This window comes from Anopheles moucheti, chromosome 3, assembly GCF_943734755.1.
Source record: "Anopheles moucheti chromosome 3, idAnoMoucSN_F20_07, whole genome shotgun sequence".
Classification (NCBI taxonomy): domain Eukaryota; kingdom Metazoa; phylum Arthropoda; class Insecta; order Diptera; family Culicidae; genus Anopheles; species Anopheles moucheti.
Window position 1 is genome coordinate 34,556,967 of NC_069141.1, and position 16,578 is coordinate 34,573,544.

Sequence of the window (16,578 nt, forward strand, 5' to 3'; positions counted from 1 at the left end):
AATACATAGCGTAGTGCGAGGTGTCTAGAAGGAATGATTCGTCGGCCGGCATGAGGTGTAATTCAGACAGGTAAACTTCTTGTGCTTCTTGTAAGCTTGTGCCAAGATTAGTTCTTATGACATTTTCTTCTTATTTGGCTGTAAAATGATTGGCAATCTTAGTCCGTGACCTTGCCCTAACGTTTGACAGCTTGTGAGTAGAGTCGCTCACACTTAAATAATAAGACCAGCGCAGGCTAGAGCAGATACTTCTTTCGGTACAACGGCAACAAAATGAACCTCTGGTTGATATTTTTTATATTTTTTATTACATTTTTTCATGTCTCATCTGTTTCTGCATTTTTTTTTACATGTGTACTTACAAACGCGTAAGACAGGGTAAAATAATTTATGTACAGTTGACAACACGCTGAAAATGGTGGGGAATACGCAGTTCCGTTGTTCTTCCGTTTGAGCATCGGGAAGTCAACTCTGATTGCTTTGGTGTGCAGAAAGAATGCGATGTATCGTTGAGATGTGGAAAGGAGATCAAGTAGGCTGGTGAGTTTGAGAAGCCGGTGCGCTGTAGAATGGTCGACGATGGAGATCTTCGAATGGGAAAATGTTGGATGGATGCAGTGCAGAGTCATCACAGCGAGGAACGTTGTTGCCAAACCGAGGATCACAATCAAACGGTACTGGTGTGAGTGTTGCTGTGTGTAATGTGTCTTTGTGTGTGACGTTGTGGTGCATGTTTTTATCAGCGGGATGCGTCGCAGAGTTAGAGGACATCTATCACCGTCTGACAAAACCATCTCACCCGGTGGATAGCGATAGCTCCGCTAGTTCCAGCTTACCACGAATGGAACTCAGAGTACGAGTGGGAATGAGGTTCCCATCCGTGCGACTTGACGACGACCGGGACGTGCTTCTCGACGTACACGGGCTTCTTCACGATCACCGGGACGTGTTTCTCCACGTGCACCGGGTAGGGCTTTGGCACCTCGACGTACTCCTTGTGCACCACCTTGACCGGGACCTTTACCGGGTAGGGAACCGGACGGTCAACGTGCACCGGCACATGCTTCTCGACGTACACCGGGACCTTCTTCTCCACCACAACCGGGACGTGCTTCTCGACGGTAACCGGGTACGGCACCTTCACCGGGTACGGGACGTGCTTCTCCACCTCGACCGGGTACGGGACGTGAACCTTCTTGGTGATGGTGGTCACATGCGGCTCCTCCCAGCCGTGCTTGGGCGAATCCCAACCGTGCGACTCATAACCGTACCCGAGTTCCCACAGACCACGCTTTTCCTGCTTCTTTTCACCGTCCTTGGCAGGAACCGCCTCGGCTTCCTTCTTCTCGACGGCCGCACTCGCCACCAGGGCAATGGCCATCGCAAACACTACGAATCCCTACGGATGGAATGGAATATATGAGAAGGCACGCAAAGAATTGGTTAGTTTATCAGCACTAAAAGAGATCACAGATCGTCCCGAAATCGGTCACTGGCACTGGACAACAACAACAACAAAAATCACGCACACACACACACCCACCCAACGCACCTTCATTTTCAGCTGCCTTTATCACGTAAAACTGGTAGACTGGGGTCTGAACTGGTGCGAAGACCGAATGATGATTTCCCAAAACTAACTGGCCATATTTATACTGGCACCGAGACACCGTTGTTCGATCCGGTTGCCATACCTGGTCGCCAGATCCCACACCTCGATGCCACCGAACAAAAAAAAAAAAAAGGAAAAACAATGCTCACCCCAATGGTCGCCCCATCTCGCTCCGTCCCACCCCGTATCTGCGCTCGGCAGCGTGGAAAGGAGAGGGCGAATTGTGGCAGCGTGTCGTCAAATTATTCCACCAAAGATCACTTGCACTTCGCCCCACCGTGCAATGTTTTGGGGGACATTCGTTCGGGGGCATTCGCTAGAACGCATTCATCTCCCTCTTCCAACACACATCGGCAGGCTCCGTTTCCACCGTGTGCGCGAGCGAGTGGCCCGCGTGTGTGTGCGCAAACCGATTGTGGGTCCCGGTCGAGTTTTTGGCGCGCATTCGATACCTCTAACATCTAAACAACCCCATTTTGTGTGCATGTGAACATTTAATGAGGCGCCACTCCACAACACTGGAAATCCTCATCGGCTGAGAAGAGGGGGGACACCGGCCGTTTTATCGAGTGGTCCGCTAGAGGACCCCTGAAAAACGTATCCTCTTTGTATAAGCGTGGCTCAGTTGCCCAGCACATTATCCCCATTTGCTGAGCGGTGTGCGCTCGCTGTGGCCATCGCTGGAACAGCTGATTGAGAAGCTGGTTTTCACTTTTCAATTCTCGCAATCCGGTTTCGAGGGGTGAAGATGTTTCTAACCCTTGCGTACGGTGGGAGCCCACGAGGGGTGTGATTTGCCGCAATCGCCATTCGAAACAAAACACTCACTTCGGTATGCGAAAATACATCCCGGCTCCCCCCCTCCCGGGGGAGGTAAAATTAGGCCAATTCGTTTGTTTTGTGACCGTGTTTTGTGGCATGAGTGTGACCCCTCCCGGTCGTTGCCCGTTCCGTGGTCGATCGCTTTCAGTTTCACGTTTCCATGCAACTGGTTCTGGTGTCGGGATGCGAAACGTTGCGAATCGTCAACGGGCGGAATCAGTTGATCTGAGTTTTCCGTATGGGTAACAGTGCGTGGCCAACAGCTCCGTCCCGGTACCGGTTGTGTTGCGGGTTTGCGGGTTTTTGCATAAACGGTTTTATGCTCGTCCTCGTGTACGCGCATGGTAATGAGTTTTAATTCGTCGCCATTACAACACGAGATTCAATTGTGCCTTAATCGATTGGTTTGTCAGGTTGGGTGGTTTGTTTTTATGTGTGCTGGGAACTGTTACCGATTTGCGTTTTATGTTTTATGTTTTATGTAAAGTTAAAGTTTTTTTTGTGATACAATTTGTTTTATTACCGTTCGAAGCGAATGGGAATCAGTACTAATAATAATTTCCTCTAGTGACTTATTGCATTATCGGTCGTTTTTGTTAATTTGTTTGTTAATCTAATGCTATAATGCAAAATTATTTTATTTAGCAAGAAATCCTTTAATAACTCTTAAAGCCGCTCCGTTCAATAGCAAAACCGGCCTACTACGTAATACGTTCATTTAGGGCGCGGCTTCCATTGATTGATAAGTTGATTTGCACCAAATCCACTTGGTGCATATTAAATCCATGCTTGAGATTCGACAGCTTTTTGGAGCAGGGAAACTCACCCCGAAAGGTTACATAAAATGTCATTTTAAACAAAACTTTTAACTGCAACTAATTGGGGCCATCGCACACCTTGAACGTCCATCACAAACGAGTTCTGATCGATCTTTGACCAGACCGAATGGCCCATAATATCACTCTACATACAAAAGGTATGAAGCGCGTTGTGTGTTCACGGTGTTTTCCACAAGGTGGTTAGTTATTCGTACCGGTTGCGAGTTGTTAACTGGTGTTACACGCATGCGAACATCCTGCTCCACCGGGCAAACCCTTGACGGCGCGTGTAAATTGCGTTCGAAACATCTAAATTAACGTCCAAAATTAATTACGATGCTTGAACCGTGCCGTCCGCAAGCGCCACGGAACCGGCTCGTTCGGGTAGCACATTTAGCACATTTGCTTTAATGATGGCTTGTGTCACATCGTACCGATTGTTGGTTTTGTTTGTCGTGCACGGTCCGCAAAATCTGCTGCGAAACAATAACGCTTCAATCTGGCACCGAGGCTTTATTAAATGCGCACCGACTTAAGCGGGCGGCCATGCGCAACGTGCTGGGAAAATGGACCGATTGATACCGTTTATTGTCACACGGGCTTTCCTGCGGTTGAAATGGGTTCGTGGAGCAACCGTCGAGGCGGTGTAAGTTGTTCCGCGAGCTTACTACCAGCAAGGGTAGCAACCGTTGAATATCTCACGGGAAAGGGCAATGAAGACATTTGAGAGCGGCTTCGGGTTTTGAATGCGAAACAGTTTTCCTCCGCCGGTGACCTTGTCGTTAAGCGAAGTCGAACGAATGCATGGTCGAGGGTTGGTGATGATGAGGTCGATGAGATGACATTCGAGATAGTATAAGCTGCACGCATCGGTACAGTCAATTACGCCTTCGGAAGATGTTGGGCAATATGGGCAGCATCCTCGGCGAGGTTGTTGTGGTTTGTTGTCCTTGCGATTTCCTGTAAACTGGCTGCACATCTTTATGAGATACCTCGAGCTCCTCGATTTAAAATCGAAATTAAACTTAAAAATAAGCTCCTACTTTTCAAATCCATCCTTCGACCAGTGTTGCTGTGTGTTTTCACGGTTTGGGCAATAAGAGCTAAAACTATTCTAAAAAAGCTCCAAGTATTCCAAAATAAATTTATTAAACAAATTTTAAATTTACCCCTATGGCAAAGTACTAATGACATACACATAAATAGAAATAGGATTACAATCATACCGTATGCTGAACACTTATTAGAAAAATATAAGGAAAAGTGTGCGCGGCTAGCCAGTAAAGACTGGTAAAAAGGTTATAGCATAAATAATATACCACATTGTTAATTAGATTCAATAGAATAGCATTAGACCAATTTTTATAGCCTTCTCCCCTTAAGTTTAGTCACTGTGACCAGGGTTTTTTTTTTGGTAAAGTTTTCCCAGCCGTACAATAGCCAAATAGCTAGATATCGTCATGAAATAAGAGATTTATTAAGCCTAAAATATTGCGTAAAGGACTAAAAGCCCGAAACCAATTAAATATGTCTCGTTTGAATGTAATAGATCTTTATGAGATATCTCGCATAATGTGCCAGCAATGACAAGAATACTAAACATATGGTTTTGTTAAACTTTTATGAATAAATTCAAACTGAACTCCAACTGATGTTTTCTTCATTCGGAGCTCGATAAAAAATTCCCAAGGCCGTCAAGGAGTCATCTCAGAATAGATCATTCGGAATCGATAAAATAAAGTGCTTCAGTTATAATTAGCCTTGTTGAGTATTTACACACTGATTGAGCAGCATTTTGAAAGAAAATCATCAAGAATTACTCTTCAATGTAATTCATGTATTCTGTCTCGAACGGGGTATTGTTTACTATGCCGCTAGTGTTACTGCCACTGTCCATCACTGGGAACTCCAAAACCAGCTTCACTTTCCCTTTTGTTGCATTTCCAAACAGTTCCAAAAACCAAACCCTAATTGGAACTGGATACGTGCTGCTCACCGGTTGTTACCAGTTGTTTTTCCTTTCGATTTACATAATCCCTGTACTAACCAGCTACTTTACAGCTCTTGGACCAGTTCTTGGGCAGCGTGCATCGTGGGATTGCAGTTGCCAGTTGGGATCAATTAAGATTTTATTATAACTTTCTCACGTGTTGCATAAAATCGAAAAAAAAAACGTTATCGATAAAAGCGATAGCCAATCCTGCGCTGTCTCTGAGTCAGTTCTTCAACTCAGAGCACAACTTCTGGTGGCCTAAGCTCGGGTGAAGGAGTTCTTAGGAAAATTGTTGCGTTGTTTTGCGCAATGGTTGGGCATATAAGTTTTTTTTTTATGCGCGCTTCATATGCAAAGTTACCGCGCGCTACCTAACCCACCGACTGCAAGCCATCTTTTCGAGCATGAAGGCTGCCCGGTACGCACTCCTAGCTTCCCCCTCGTACCGCTTAACCAACGCGGCATCCAGCTGCCCCGACCTGGCACGATCGTGTTTGGGTTAATTTCTGAGCACCGGATTCCATTGCACCATCGGCAACGTACGCGAGGTTTTATGATAACTTGGGTAATTTTTACGCTTCACTGGTCCAGCAGCTAAGATCGTCGCACCATCGCACCGATCAGCAAACCGTCTTTCCGCGGGAGATCGATTTTGTACGACAGCCGATGAAATGGAGGTTTTTATGCCGTCTCGTACCTTAAGGTTTAACCATAAATGCCATTCTATATGCATCTTTCAGGCTCGTAACGTTTTTTTGGGGATGAATGGGGTGGTCAATTCTCACACAACTGCATCACTGCAGCAGATGCTGTTCGAGAGTGGCGGGGTGGAGGTTAAAGCGATTGAACTGGGAACCTGTGATCGGTTTGGCTCACCTGGGGTCGTCACTCGTCGCTACGGACACTCCGAATGGAGGCCGGCATTGATTGGGCATGGAGCCACTCAAAAAATGCTCCGATGCTCCATTGTGGGTTTATTATTACTAACAGGGAAGGTGCGCTGGGAGATGCTTTTCGTTCAAAGGCTGCGGTGCTGTTGATGGGCTACATCCGCCGCCCTGCAACGCCCGACAGCGAAAGCATTCGTTAATTGGAATCTAATAATCGTCGAGCGAAATCCCTGCCCTGATCGGGCGTCGGGCGGTGCGGCTTTGGTGAATGGTTTATTAATTTTGATGATGGCTTTTTGTGTGGCACCGGTTGGAACGGTTTATGCTGCAGGTCATGGGTGCTCGTAAATGGGTGCAAGGTTTCGAGGGTCCCCCATTTTTGTTAGCTCATTCACATCGATCGAGTTGATAGTGTTCGGTTGCAGGTCGTGCACACGGTTTTTTTTAATTTCATCACAATGGATTTTGAGAGGCTATCGGGGGGGTTAAACTAGAACAAAAAAAAAAAGACAAAATGGAAGGATAATTAAACGCGTTGTCTTATGATAATTATTAAACACTTTAATAATACACCAACATATCGATCAGATCGTTCCTTCACGTAGGGACTTTTAGCATGCTTTTAAAGTATGCAAATAAACAGATACACAATTTTCGTTTGAAAGCTAATATGCCATTGCGTAAATACCGCAACTGAGCTAAACTAAACAGCTTTCGGATTCGAATAACCGACGGCCTGACGCGACCGTTCCCTATCAATCATACCGTTCCATTCAGAACTGACTGCCGCTTAGTCCAAGATCTCATTCAGACCTTCATTAGCAGCGGCTTTACATCATCACGGATCTAATGATCATCGCTGGAGATTCCTCCCCCCAAAGAAGCTTTTACTCCACGAAGGATAGGTCGTGATCGGTGATCGCAACCGCAGAACCCCCAAGCTGGCGGCTAGTTAATGTAACTCATTTGTTTTACGTTGCACTCGACGGTAGAACTTCAGTTTGCTCAACTGGTACCATACTTAGCATTCCAAATGCCCGGTACCGTGGTGGCATCGTCAGACCGTGACGTACCAGAGTTTATGGTTCTTCTTTGCTGCGCGGTTTCCACCGGCGCACCGGCCGCACTCTTTCGTTGCACTCTTGAGGTTTAAAATCACTCGGAAAAGCTTACGGATCGGTAGGAACCAGTGTTGGGTGGCCTTGTGGAAAATGCTTTTAGTGCGTTCGGTTCGTTTCCGGCAGAATGTTTCATTTCCGGCCATCCGGATGCTGGAAGTTCTCATCATTACCATTAAATTGTAATGGTTTAATTGAATATTTAGCCTCAAGGACAATTGTGCGAGGTGCCGATATGGTGTAATAAAAGATATCGCCGAAAAAAAAACCGTGCAAGCTGATGGTGGTTTTATTTAAATAATTTCACATTTGCAAAGGGGCATTTTTTCTGGTATTTTCCCTTTCGGTTGAACGGTCTCAAAATGGTGGACCATCGTACCAAGAGCGTCGCCTTAGTCGCAGCTGAAATAATTGGACATAACTTCTCTAGGTCAGTATGTAGTCGCCGTCTGTCAAGGTCGTTGGTCCCGAGAGGCGCCACTCTCGGACGGTCCGCTGGCGCAGCACTTCAACACCGACCTTCTCTTCGTCGTCTTTTTCGCCTTCTGGGACCACTACCATCGCCACCAGTATCACCGCATCCCAGCCCGGTGGTTGTGGCGGCGGAAAACATATAATTTACATCCGACGGAAGCAACGCAGCTGACCGGCCAGATAGCCAGTATGCAGCGGGGTGAAATCATTAGACGTTACACGGGGGATGGAAGATGAGGTGGAAAACGTAAAACTGCGAGCTAAAAAAAAACAGTGCACTGAAATAGATTGACCTCTCACTTGGGCCCCGGCAGTGGCAGAGAAAAACGTTACGAATTAAATAGTGTAGGCCGAGTACAGGGAGGGGGGTTCGTGCATGAGAGTTTAGTTGTAAACTTGAGTTAAATTTCTGTGGTGTCATTGTGGAGATGTTTCATCTGCACCTTGCCGTGCTCGGATGAGTCGATAATAATTGCTAAAATAATAGAGTAGCGATAATAAAAAACGGTTTGAAAAAACATTTTGAAGGAGACACAGAAGATGTATCTTAGAGTTTTACTGTAATTAGTTAACTATTACTAAACTTTTACTATAAGTAAGGAATGTGTTGGACATATCGTTCACGAGTATTTGGATATGAGATAGCTCTGTGCAAAATGGCTGCCACGCGAGCTCACATTTGACCGAAAACAACAACGATTTGATGATTCGGAGCAGTGTTTGGAGCTTTTTTGAGCAAAATAATTCCTAGTTTTTGCGTCAGTATGTTACCATGGATGAGTCTTGGCTCATCCACTGCACTGCACTCCAAAGTCCAATAGACAGTCATCCGAGTGAGCTGGATGAACCTGCCCCAAAGCGGGGAAAACGCAACAATCAAGTTAGCAAGGATACGGCGTCAGTTTATTGGGATTCGCAAGGAATAATCTTCATCGACTATCTTGAGAAAGGAAAGACAATTAACAGCGACTACTATCGCAAAAAACGGCCACATTTGAAGAAAAAAAAAATTGTTTCATTAAGATAACGCACCGTGCCACAAATCAGTGAAAACAATGGCAAAAATTCAAGAATTAGGCTCCGAATTGCTTCACCATGCACCGTATTTCGTAGATCTGGCTCCCAGTTTTCTTAGATCTCAAAAGGATGTACTTTGAGAAGAAATTTACGTCGGATAAAGAGGTGTTCGCCGAAACTGAGACCTTTTTTTTGAGACAGAGGACAAATTCTACTACAAAACGGGTATCGAAAAATTTTAAAGACCGCTATAATCGGTGTATCGCTCTTGAAGGGATTTATGTTGAATACAAAGAAAATATTTTTGCAAATCAGCCCACCTGTTATTTAATATGGACTTACTCATCATACGATCTGTAATTCAAAATCTCAAATAATCACTATTTAAATTGGTTTAGTGAGATATTGCTCTTAACCGACATGAAGTGTGCTAGCGGTACGATTAATTTCGTCTTGTAGATAATGAATTGAATGCGCTATTGAGAGGTCTGCTGGTGAATTAACCAGCCCGCACGAGGTGTTCTGTGTTTACGGTGCAGTTTAAGGCACGCTGCTCCAAACCTTCAAAAACAACATTAACGTGAGCACCGTTAGGTTCGAGTATGCAAATGCTAATGTTCGTACGTAGCAAACGTACAAGCGCTGTTTGTGAAACATGAATGAATTTATAACCGGCATTGCAACAACACTTCCACTCGCCTAATGAGACGTGTCAAAAACCGGTAGCAATTCGATCTGCTTGTGTACGGTTTCGTCTTTCCACTGCAGATGGGAATATGTCATTCCTCCTAATTGGATCTAGCTTATGGGTATGGGTCAAAGCCAATTGCCAAAGAAACAATTTAACACTATTTAATCTTCTTACCCATGTAATGTTTGCAATAATTATCTGTTAACAATAATGTTACCGAAATCATCTGCCGTCCTGTAGAAGCAAATGGACCAAACTATGCAAAAGGTGACGCCATACTTTGTTTACGTATAGTTTGAGCTAATTTTCACTTAATCAAGTAACCATCGGGGCTGGCGTTAATCCGACGACCGATTTAATCATGCTTGCTTTAGGTGTGAAAATCGTTTCGAAACGTTTTCTGTTGCGAATCGTGTCCTCCGTGCTACCTCCGTTTGTCGAATGCGCTATAAACGTCGCATGCGAATTTAACGCAATGCGCATCGTGAACAATAGCACTTGATGGTGATTATCGTGGCTGATCGCTGATGAGCCTGGCGGATAATGAGACGGTTTGGAAAGAAACTACGACGTTAAAGCCGCCCGGGACCCGGGGTGTACCGAAGTGGAAGGTAAAACCGAAGCGTCACCAAAATGGAACGCAAATAAAGTTAAACGTTGCGATAAGCGACGAACTCGGTTTCGAGCTGATAATGATCGTTTTGCGCGATACGTTTTTGGGGTGTGTTTATTTGTTGTTCATTAACGTTTTTTGTGAATTTTTTAATGTAAACACAATTTGTTAATTAACATATTAGTAGCAAAAAAAAGCAGTTTAAAATAATTTTAATGGATTAATGAAAATACTAACAAACAAGAAGGAAAGCTTACTCTAACATTGTTCACTTTTATAGCTCATTTTGTAGTTCTCGCCTGGTTGTTTTTATTCCACAAAGTTAACGCAACGTATCTAATCAAAATAATTACTATTTCGGCACTTTTCCCGGTAAATTCGTATCTTTTTGACTCGCAGTTTTCGCACCGTTTTGTTTTCGTTAAACCCTTTTTGCTCGTGACAAAGGCTTCATCACCCTCAAAGGCATTAGCACGGGCAGGTGGCAATAATGATGACGATGAATCAGCCACTCAATCTGCATGATGGATCTTCCGCAGGCTTCACAGCTTTGCTCATGTTGCGGCAAGTTTATCCCTCACTCTATCGGCATTCCGCTGGAAGGCTATGACTGTGTCCGGGGTTTTTTGTCCAAGTCTGTGCGTTGCAATACTCACCATACCTTACCCAGGCAGTGGCAATGTTGAGAAAAGTTCATTTATAATTTTATTTTCATTACCCGCGCCGCGTCCGCATCGTTGCAATCAATCGATGGCGGTACTGCGCAGTTTCTCTGGTCGCATCGAAAGAGGAAGCTTCGGGGAATCGGTTGGAAAGGTGGAGGATCTCGCAATTGCAACAGCGGTAGCAGCGGAGAGAATGTGTCATCTACCAGCTGAACTTTGCCGCATTGCAAACCGTCGTACTGGTTGCAAGGCTACTGACATTTGGTATGCAGCGCGAGAATCGCATCAAAACATGCTGTGCTGGCTGTGTTTCGGCGTAGCGGTGGAGCGGGTAAAACTGGAGGAATTGCAATAATTAATTTACATAACACACTGACCGACTGAAGCGACCGATTGACGGCAGAGGAGTGGGTATTCTGGTTGCGAAGAAATTCCGACCGGGAACGTTAAACGCGCACTTATGCTGTGTGCAATTCCAGGCACATCGCACCCGGTATCTGTCACTGTGTCCACGCAACCATTGCTTCAATCTACGCACCAACCGCGGAGGAGTATGGAAGGCGGATAGTAGTTCGGCGCCCTGGCGCCATTTCCCGCTTCACCTCCCAGACGGTGTGCGATCCTTCCGTCCCGTGCGGGCGGCACATGACTTGGTGCCAGGAATAAATCATGTGGTAAAGATGATTAATGGTGAGAATTTTTTGTAAATAATTTCAAATCGACCACTAGCCTGATGAAACCTGATCGATGAATAGTTGTTGTAAATGTGGTTTGATAAAAATTTCGTAGACTCTCCTTTACACCTTGGTTAATATGAAACCCATATTTCCAGCCGAATGTTCGATGATTTTGCAAACTCGTCACCATCCCAACACCCAACACCGTATTATCATCGCGAGATTCTATTGTGCCGCTTACCCCATCTGGGTAGGGTTTAATCCCATCGTCAACTTGTTGGGCCACACTGGACTCTTGTAAAGACCTCCGTCTTTAAAGAAAAGAAACCGGTCAACCTATTTCTTTACCGAACGGTCGGTGAAGAAACATAGGAAAACCCCCGCCGATATAAGCCGGCGCTTGGGTGGAATCGCGATTTGGCAACGAGAGGGTATCGGAGCTGGCCAAACAACAACAACGACAACAGTAACAACTATAAAGCCATGATTATCTAATGCGAAAACTCAAACAAACTCCTGACGGCGCCGTTTTTCACAGATAAATAATAACCTATGCACGTGTATGGTGAAGGGCTTGGGAGGTTGTGTGTACTGCTGGCAGAACCAAACGGTCGCGCTCGTTGACCCAAAAGTGTATTGCTTTGCGCTTCATCAAAATGGGGCTGCTCTTCGGCTTTACATGCCGGTGGTTTCCATCGCTACCAATGCGATGCAAAAGTTGGTCAAGAGTGCCATGAGTGTTCCGGACAATATCTAATTCGTGTTTAGCTAAATGATAAAGTTATTTATTTTATGTCTAATACTCCTAATCTAGCAGCGTTGCTGTTCGCCTCAATAAATAACTCATAAATTTTGTAGCAATAACCAAACAATGGGCATTGTTCCGTTCCCGTACGAAACCATGCTACCGGGCCGTGCACATCAAATCATCACCTGGCTTAAGGTTATTTTTCTCTTATTTATTTTTCCTTCTCTCTGTCCACTTTTGGGGCCACTTTCAGCAGCTTACATAATCTAGCGAACGGGTCTAAAGTTTTATGCTGTACCGGACGGGTGTCACTGTTAGTCGGGTTCGTCACTTGTTGCTTTTGGTTCGATTCCCCTAATTAATTGTGTCGGTTTAAAAGGAGCACGTCCTTCACCTAGTGCCCATGGCTTACCGTTTTTTCATGGTAGTCATTTTCTTATTCATTTCCCTTTCCCGTTTCGTTGGGCTTTCCTTTTCGCTTCATGCGGGAAAGGTTTTGTTTTTTGTTTGCTTTACAGCATAATCAAACCCCGAATCAAAAATCAACCATTTTCATTTTCCGTTTTTTGTTTTCGTCAAGGCCTCCATTGAGGCTGCAAGTTGAAAAGAAGAGTCTTTTTGTTTACGGCGTTGCTTGAGACGGTCCGATTGGATTCGCCGGGGATCGGTGAGTTGATCTTCACCTAATTTACACACCTATTATTATGATGTATCGCCCACTTTGGCCAATCGATCAAGTTCACGCGAGGGCAACGAAAGGGGAGGTGTTGCAGTATGTATTTCACGCAAGAAGGGATGACCATCACCCTCAGGCATGCAGATTTGGTTTTGTGTCGTCGTCTTTTCGCTTTACACACAAAAAGGTGAAACGAAAACTCAGTCACTACGAAGCAAACAAACAAAAAACAAGCAAACCCCAAACGTGGTACGATCACGAATATTTTATCAGCCGCAAATAGCTTCGAACGTACGGTGGCAGCGATTTTTGGACCAGTGACGTCCATAAACAGACGTGTGGTTGTGACTGGCAGTTACAGTGACTCCATAAAAGGTTAATCGTTGTTGTAGATTGATGTCTTAATTCGCGATTGTTAGCGTATGATAAATGAAACGGTTTCGGTGGCGCACGATCAACAATAAAACAGAATGTTAGCTACCGGAAAACAGGCGAGCAAACATAAGCTTAAAAGGAATGTGTAACAATTTTTATTGGAATAATTTTACCTTAACATTTCACAACTTATTTAGAAAATTTTACCTTTTTTCAATAATGTTTTTCTGTTGATTTTTTGATTTTGTTTATTTAAAAAGGTCAATTTTAAGCAAAAGCTTAAGAAACAATACGTCAAATTAACACTGTTAATATTGATGGACATGTAACTAGTTAATTAACCCTTCATAAGACGATCTCTTTGAAGCTTTGTTATTTATGAGCTCATAATAAAATGACGATCTTGTAATACATAAACAACTCCGTTCGGTTCGCGCATCCACGTTTTGCACGATCGCCATGTCACGATCCAAATCACGCGCCAACGCAATCACGTACACTCCCAGCTATCATCGTCATCGATGGTCATCGTTAAATCGCACCTAGTGGAGAAAAAATAATCCTACCAATCCCCCTTGTTCTCCATCGGCTTTCCCCGGCGGGTCGTATGTTTTCACTTTCATAACCATGAGCAACTCGTATAGATCGCGTCCGGCTAGTACGCGTCCTTTGCCCGTTAACCCATTTCCCATGGGTTATTTCCAAAACACGGGGCAAAAAGTGGTATCAATCGGTGTCTGGACGCCTGGGGCAAACCTGATCGTGAATGTGTGCCGTGTGCTGTTTTTTTTGTTTTTTACCCGTAACCGGTGGGTAAGCTTGCAACCGACGAAGGAAATGGTGTGCTACTGAATTGAAATCGTACCGGAAACACCTTGCCATTCGTTGCCGTCGACGAATTCATTCATAAGTTTGGCGCAGCGACTGGTTTTCGCATCCGGGGTCACCTGAAAGTGCTTTGCTTCATCGAGTCTATCATCGGAGCCATCAAAATCACACAACGATCCGTGCATGTAGTGTGTATTGATTCGGAAATTTTCAATTTGAGTTCAATTGCTTCATGAGATAATTTTCTAGACGAGTTTTATAACAGCATTCTGTTTAGTTTATGTTGGAATACATTTCACAGAATAAATGTTTCTTTGATCAACTTATTAAACGTATTATTATTAAACGTTTTGTGGTTAAAATAATGGGATAAGAATTATGAAAGTGTGATATTGATTTATTTTTAAAATAAAAATCACTCAATCTTCATTTATAAAGAGTATCAGATTGCTGTTTATTTAGAATAATACATAAGTAAAGCTTTTCTGGTTATCGTGAAAGGGTATAATATCCAATACGACATCATAAACTCACAGTCAAACATGAGGAATTCTACCACACTTTACCATCCATGATGATGAAGATGGTGTTTATGCTTGTTGAAGGTTTTCTCGAACGTAATCGTCTTGGTGAACGATGCGCCACCATGACCTCCACCATGGCTACCTCCTCCATATCCACCCCCGCCAGCATTTCCACTATGTCCGCCTCCGTAACCTCCACCAATATTGCCACCAGCACCTCCGTGTCCACCTCCGTTAGAACCACCGTAGCTACCACCGTATCCACCGGCACTGGCTCCAGCATGCGCGCTAGCACTGGCACTCGCACTGGCTGCAGCATGTCCCGCACCACTTCCGTAGCTACCTCCACTGTTTCCTCCTGTGGGAACTGGGACCTCCTTCACCACCGTGACTGGTACCTCCTTCTCGATGTACACCGGATAAGGTCGATCGACCGGTACTGGTATCGGTTTTTCGATGACGATCGGACGTGGCGGAGGACTGTGATCGACGTGTTTGGTGATTGTGATTTGCTTGGTGAAACCATGTCCACCATGTCCACCATGTACGCCTGAAGGAGCTGGACCGGCCACCCCATGCGACTGTTGGGGTGATCCACCATGATAAGAGCCTCCAGCTGGTCCCTGAGGTACAGTAGCGTGTCCTCCGGCACTAGCTCCAGCGCTAGCGTAACTGTTTGCATAGCTGTGAGAGGCTCCACCAGATCCGTGGTAACCGCCGGTGCTTACCGGTGGAGTAAGATGATCGGAGGGAGCATGTAGAACAGGTCCACCAACATTACCACCATTGTGTCCGTATCCAGACGTTCCTCCATGTGCTCCACCACCATTACCACCATTGTGTCCGTATCCGGATGAGGCTCCATAGGCTGGACTGTAACTGGAATGATCACCTTGTCCGGCGTGAACTGAGGATCCACTTCCTGCACTTGCACTTGCACTTGCAAAAGCACTGCTTCCAGCTATTTGATGCCCACCGCCTCCACCAGCACCCGAATGGCTTGGTGCACCGCCACCATAATCTCCAGCATATCCTCCGCTTGAGTGGCTTGGTCCACCGTAACCTCCTCCAGTAGAGCCTCCATGACCATTGACACCTCCCGCTCCTGCTCCATTCAGTCCACTTCCAAACGAAAGCCCAAAACTTCCACCTCCTATGGAAAAACTACCTCCTCCACCACCACTATGGCCACCATCCGATTCGGAGCTGAGGATGAGTTTCTTCTTAAATAAATGTGCGTTTGCAAGCGACAAAGTAAGAAGTGTAACGAGCTGCAATGAAATGAAGAAAATAAAGCATCGTGAGAACCATTTTGACCGAATCAAACGAGAGAATTGAATAAAATGCAAAAATCAACAACGTGTTCATGACTCTTTGACTGACCACTGTGCTGCGCAAACTCACGTGAAGCGTTTCCAAGCAACGCTTCAATTCAATGTGGGTTTCTTTGGAACGCGGAAAATATATTTACCGCAGAGCAGAAGACACTGTCAAAAAGCGATAAAATCGATTGCACTTTGCTTCAAATTCAAACAATTCAATTATCAATAATGATGCACTCCAATCATGGTGTCATGTAGAATTCAATTTAAGACACAAATATTTGAATTTGTACGTTGCTTAACTGCTTACTGCACTCAGGAGGTTTTGTTTTGTAAATTATGTTCGTTTGCTGTTTTTCATAGCCTTATTGCGTGGTTCTTGCGATGCTAAACTCACCAAAAAACACTTCATTTTGATCGTTTAGTATTGTAATACTTCTTATTTATTCAACACCGTTTATAACTATCGAAGGAGTGTAACTCCGACTGTATCAATCCCGAAACACAAATTGAGCAGATGCAACTGTGTTCTCCTGTTTTTATACGCGATCAAGGCACACCCAAACAAGCTTCTGGTGCGTTAGAACAATCGTTCCTGTACTGCAATTATCATGCTAATAGAAACATCTCACTCACGAATCATCACTGCCAGTTGCATTGGGATATTCCGGGTTGGACGCTCGTTGCGGTATAGCACCACAGACACCGGTTTGGC

At 44.8% G+C, this 16,578-nt stretch overlaps 1 protein-coding gene across 1 annotated transcript; it reads right to left on the bottom strand.

Annotated features, from left to right (window-relative positions):
- Window positions 1-832: 832 nt before the first annotated feature.
- LOC128302661 (uncharacterized) lies at window positions 833-16,275 on the bottom strand. Its single transcript, XM_053039528.1, has 5 exons — window positions 16,261-16,275; window positions 14,584-15,812; window positions 13,688-13,731; window positions 9,760-9,968; window positions 833-1,399 (listed from the first exon to the last, which is right to left on the bottom strand). The coding sequence occupies exons 1-5, from the start codon at window positions 16,273-16,275 to the stop codon at window positions 833-835; spliced, it is 2,064 nt and encodes a 687-aa protein (XP_052895488.1).
- Between the last annotated feature and the right edge of the window lie 303 nt (window positions 16,276-16,578).

What these genes read in the sequence shown, in the direction of transcription:
- LOC128302661 (XM_053039528.1), bottom strand. An exon ending in CATCTTCATCATCATGGATG is followed by an intron (nt 13,732 to 14,583) that starts GTAAAGTGTGGT and finishes TTTCTCCACTAG; the next exon opens with GTGCGATTTAACGATGACCA. An exon ending in TGACGATGATAGCTGGGAGT is followed by an intron (nt 9,969 to 13,687) that starts GTACGTGATTGC and finishes ATTATCCGCCAG; the next exon opens with GCTCATCAGCGATCAGCCAC.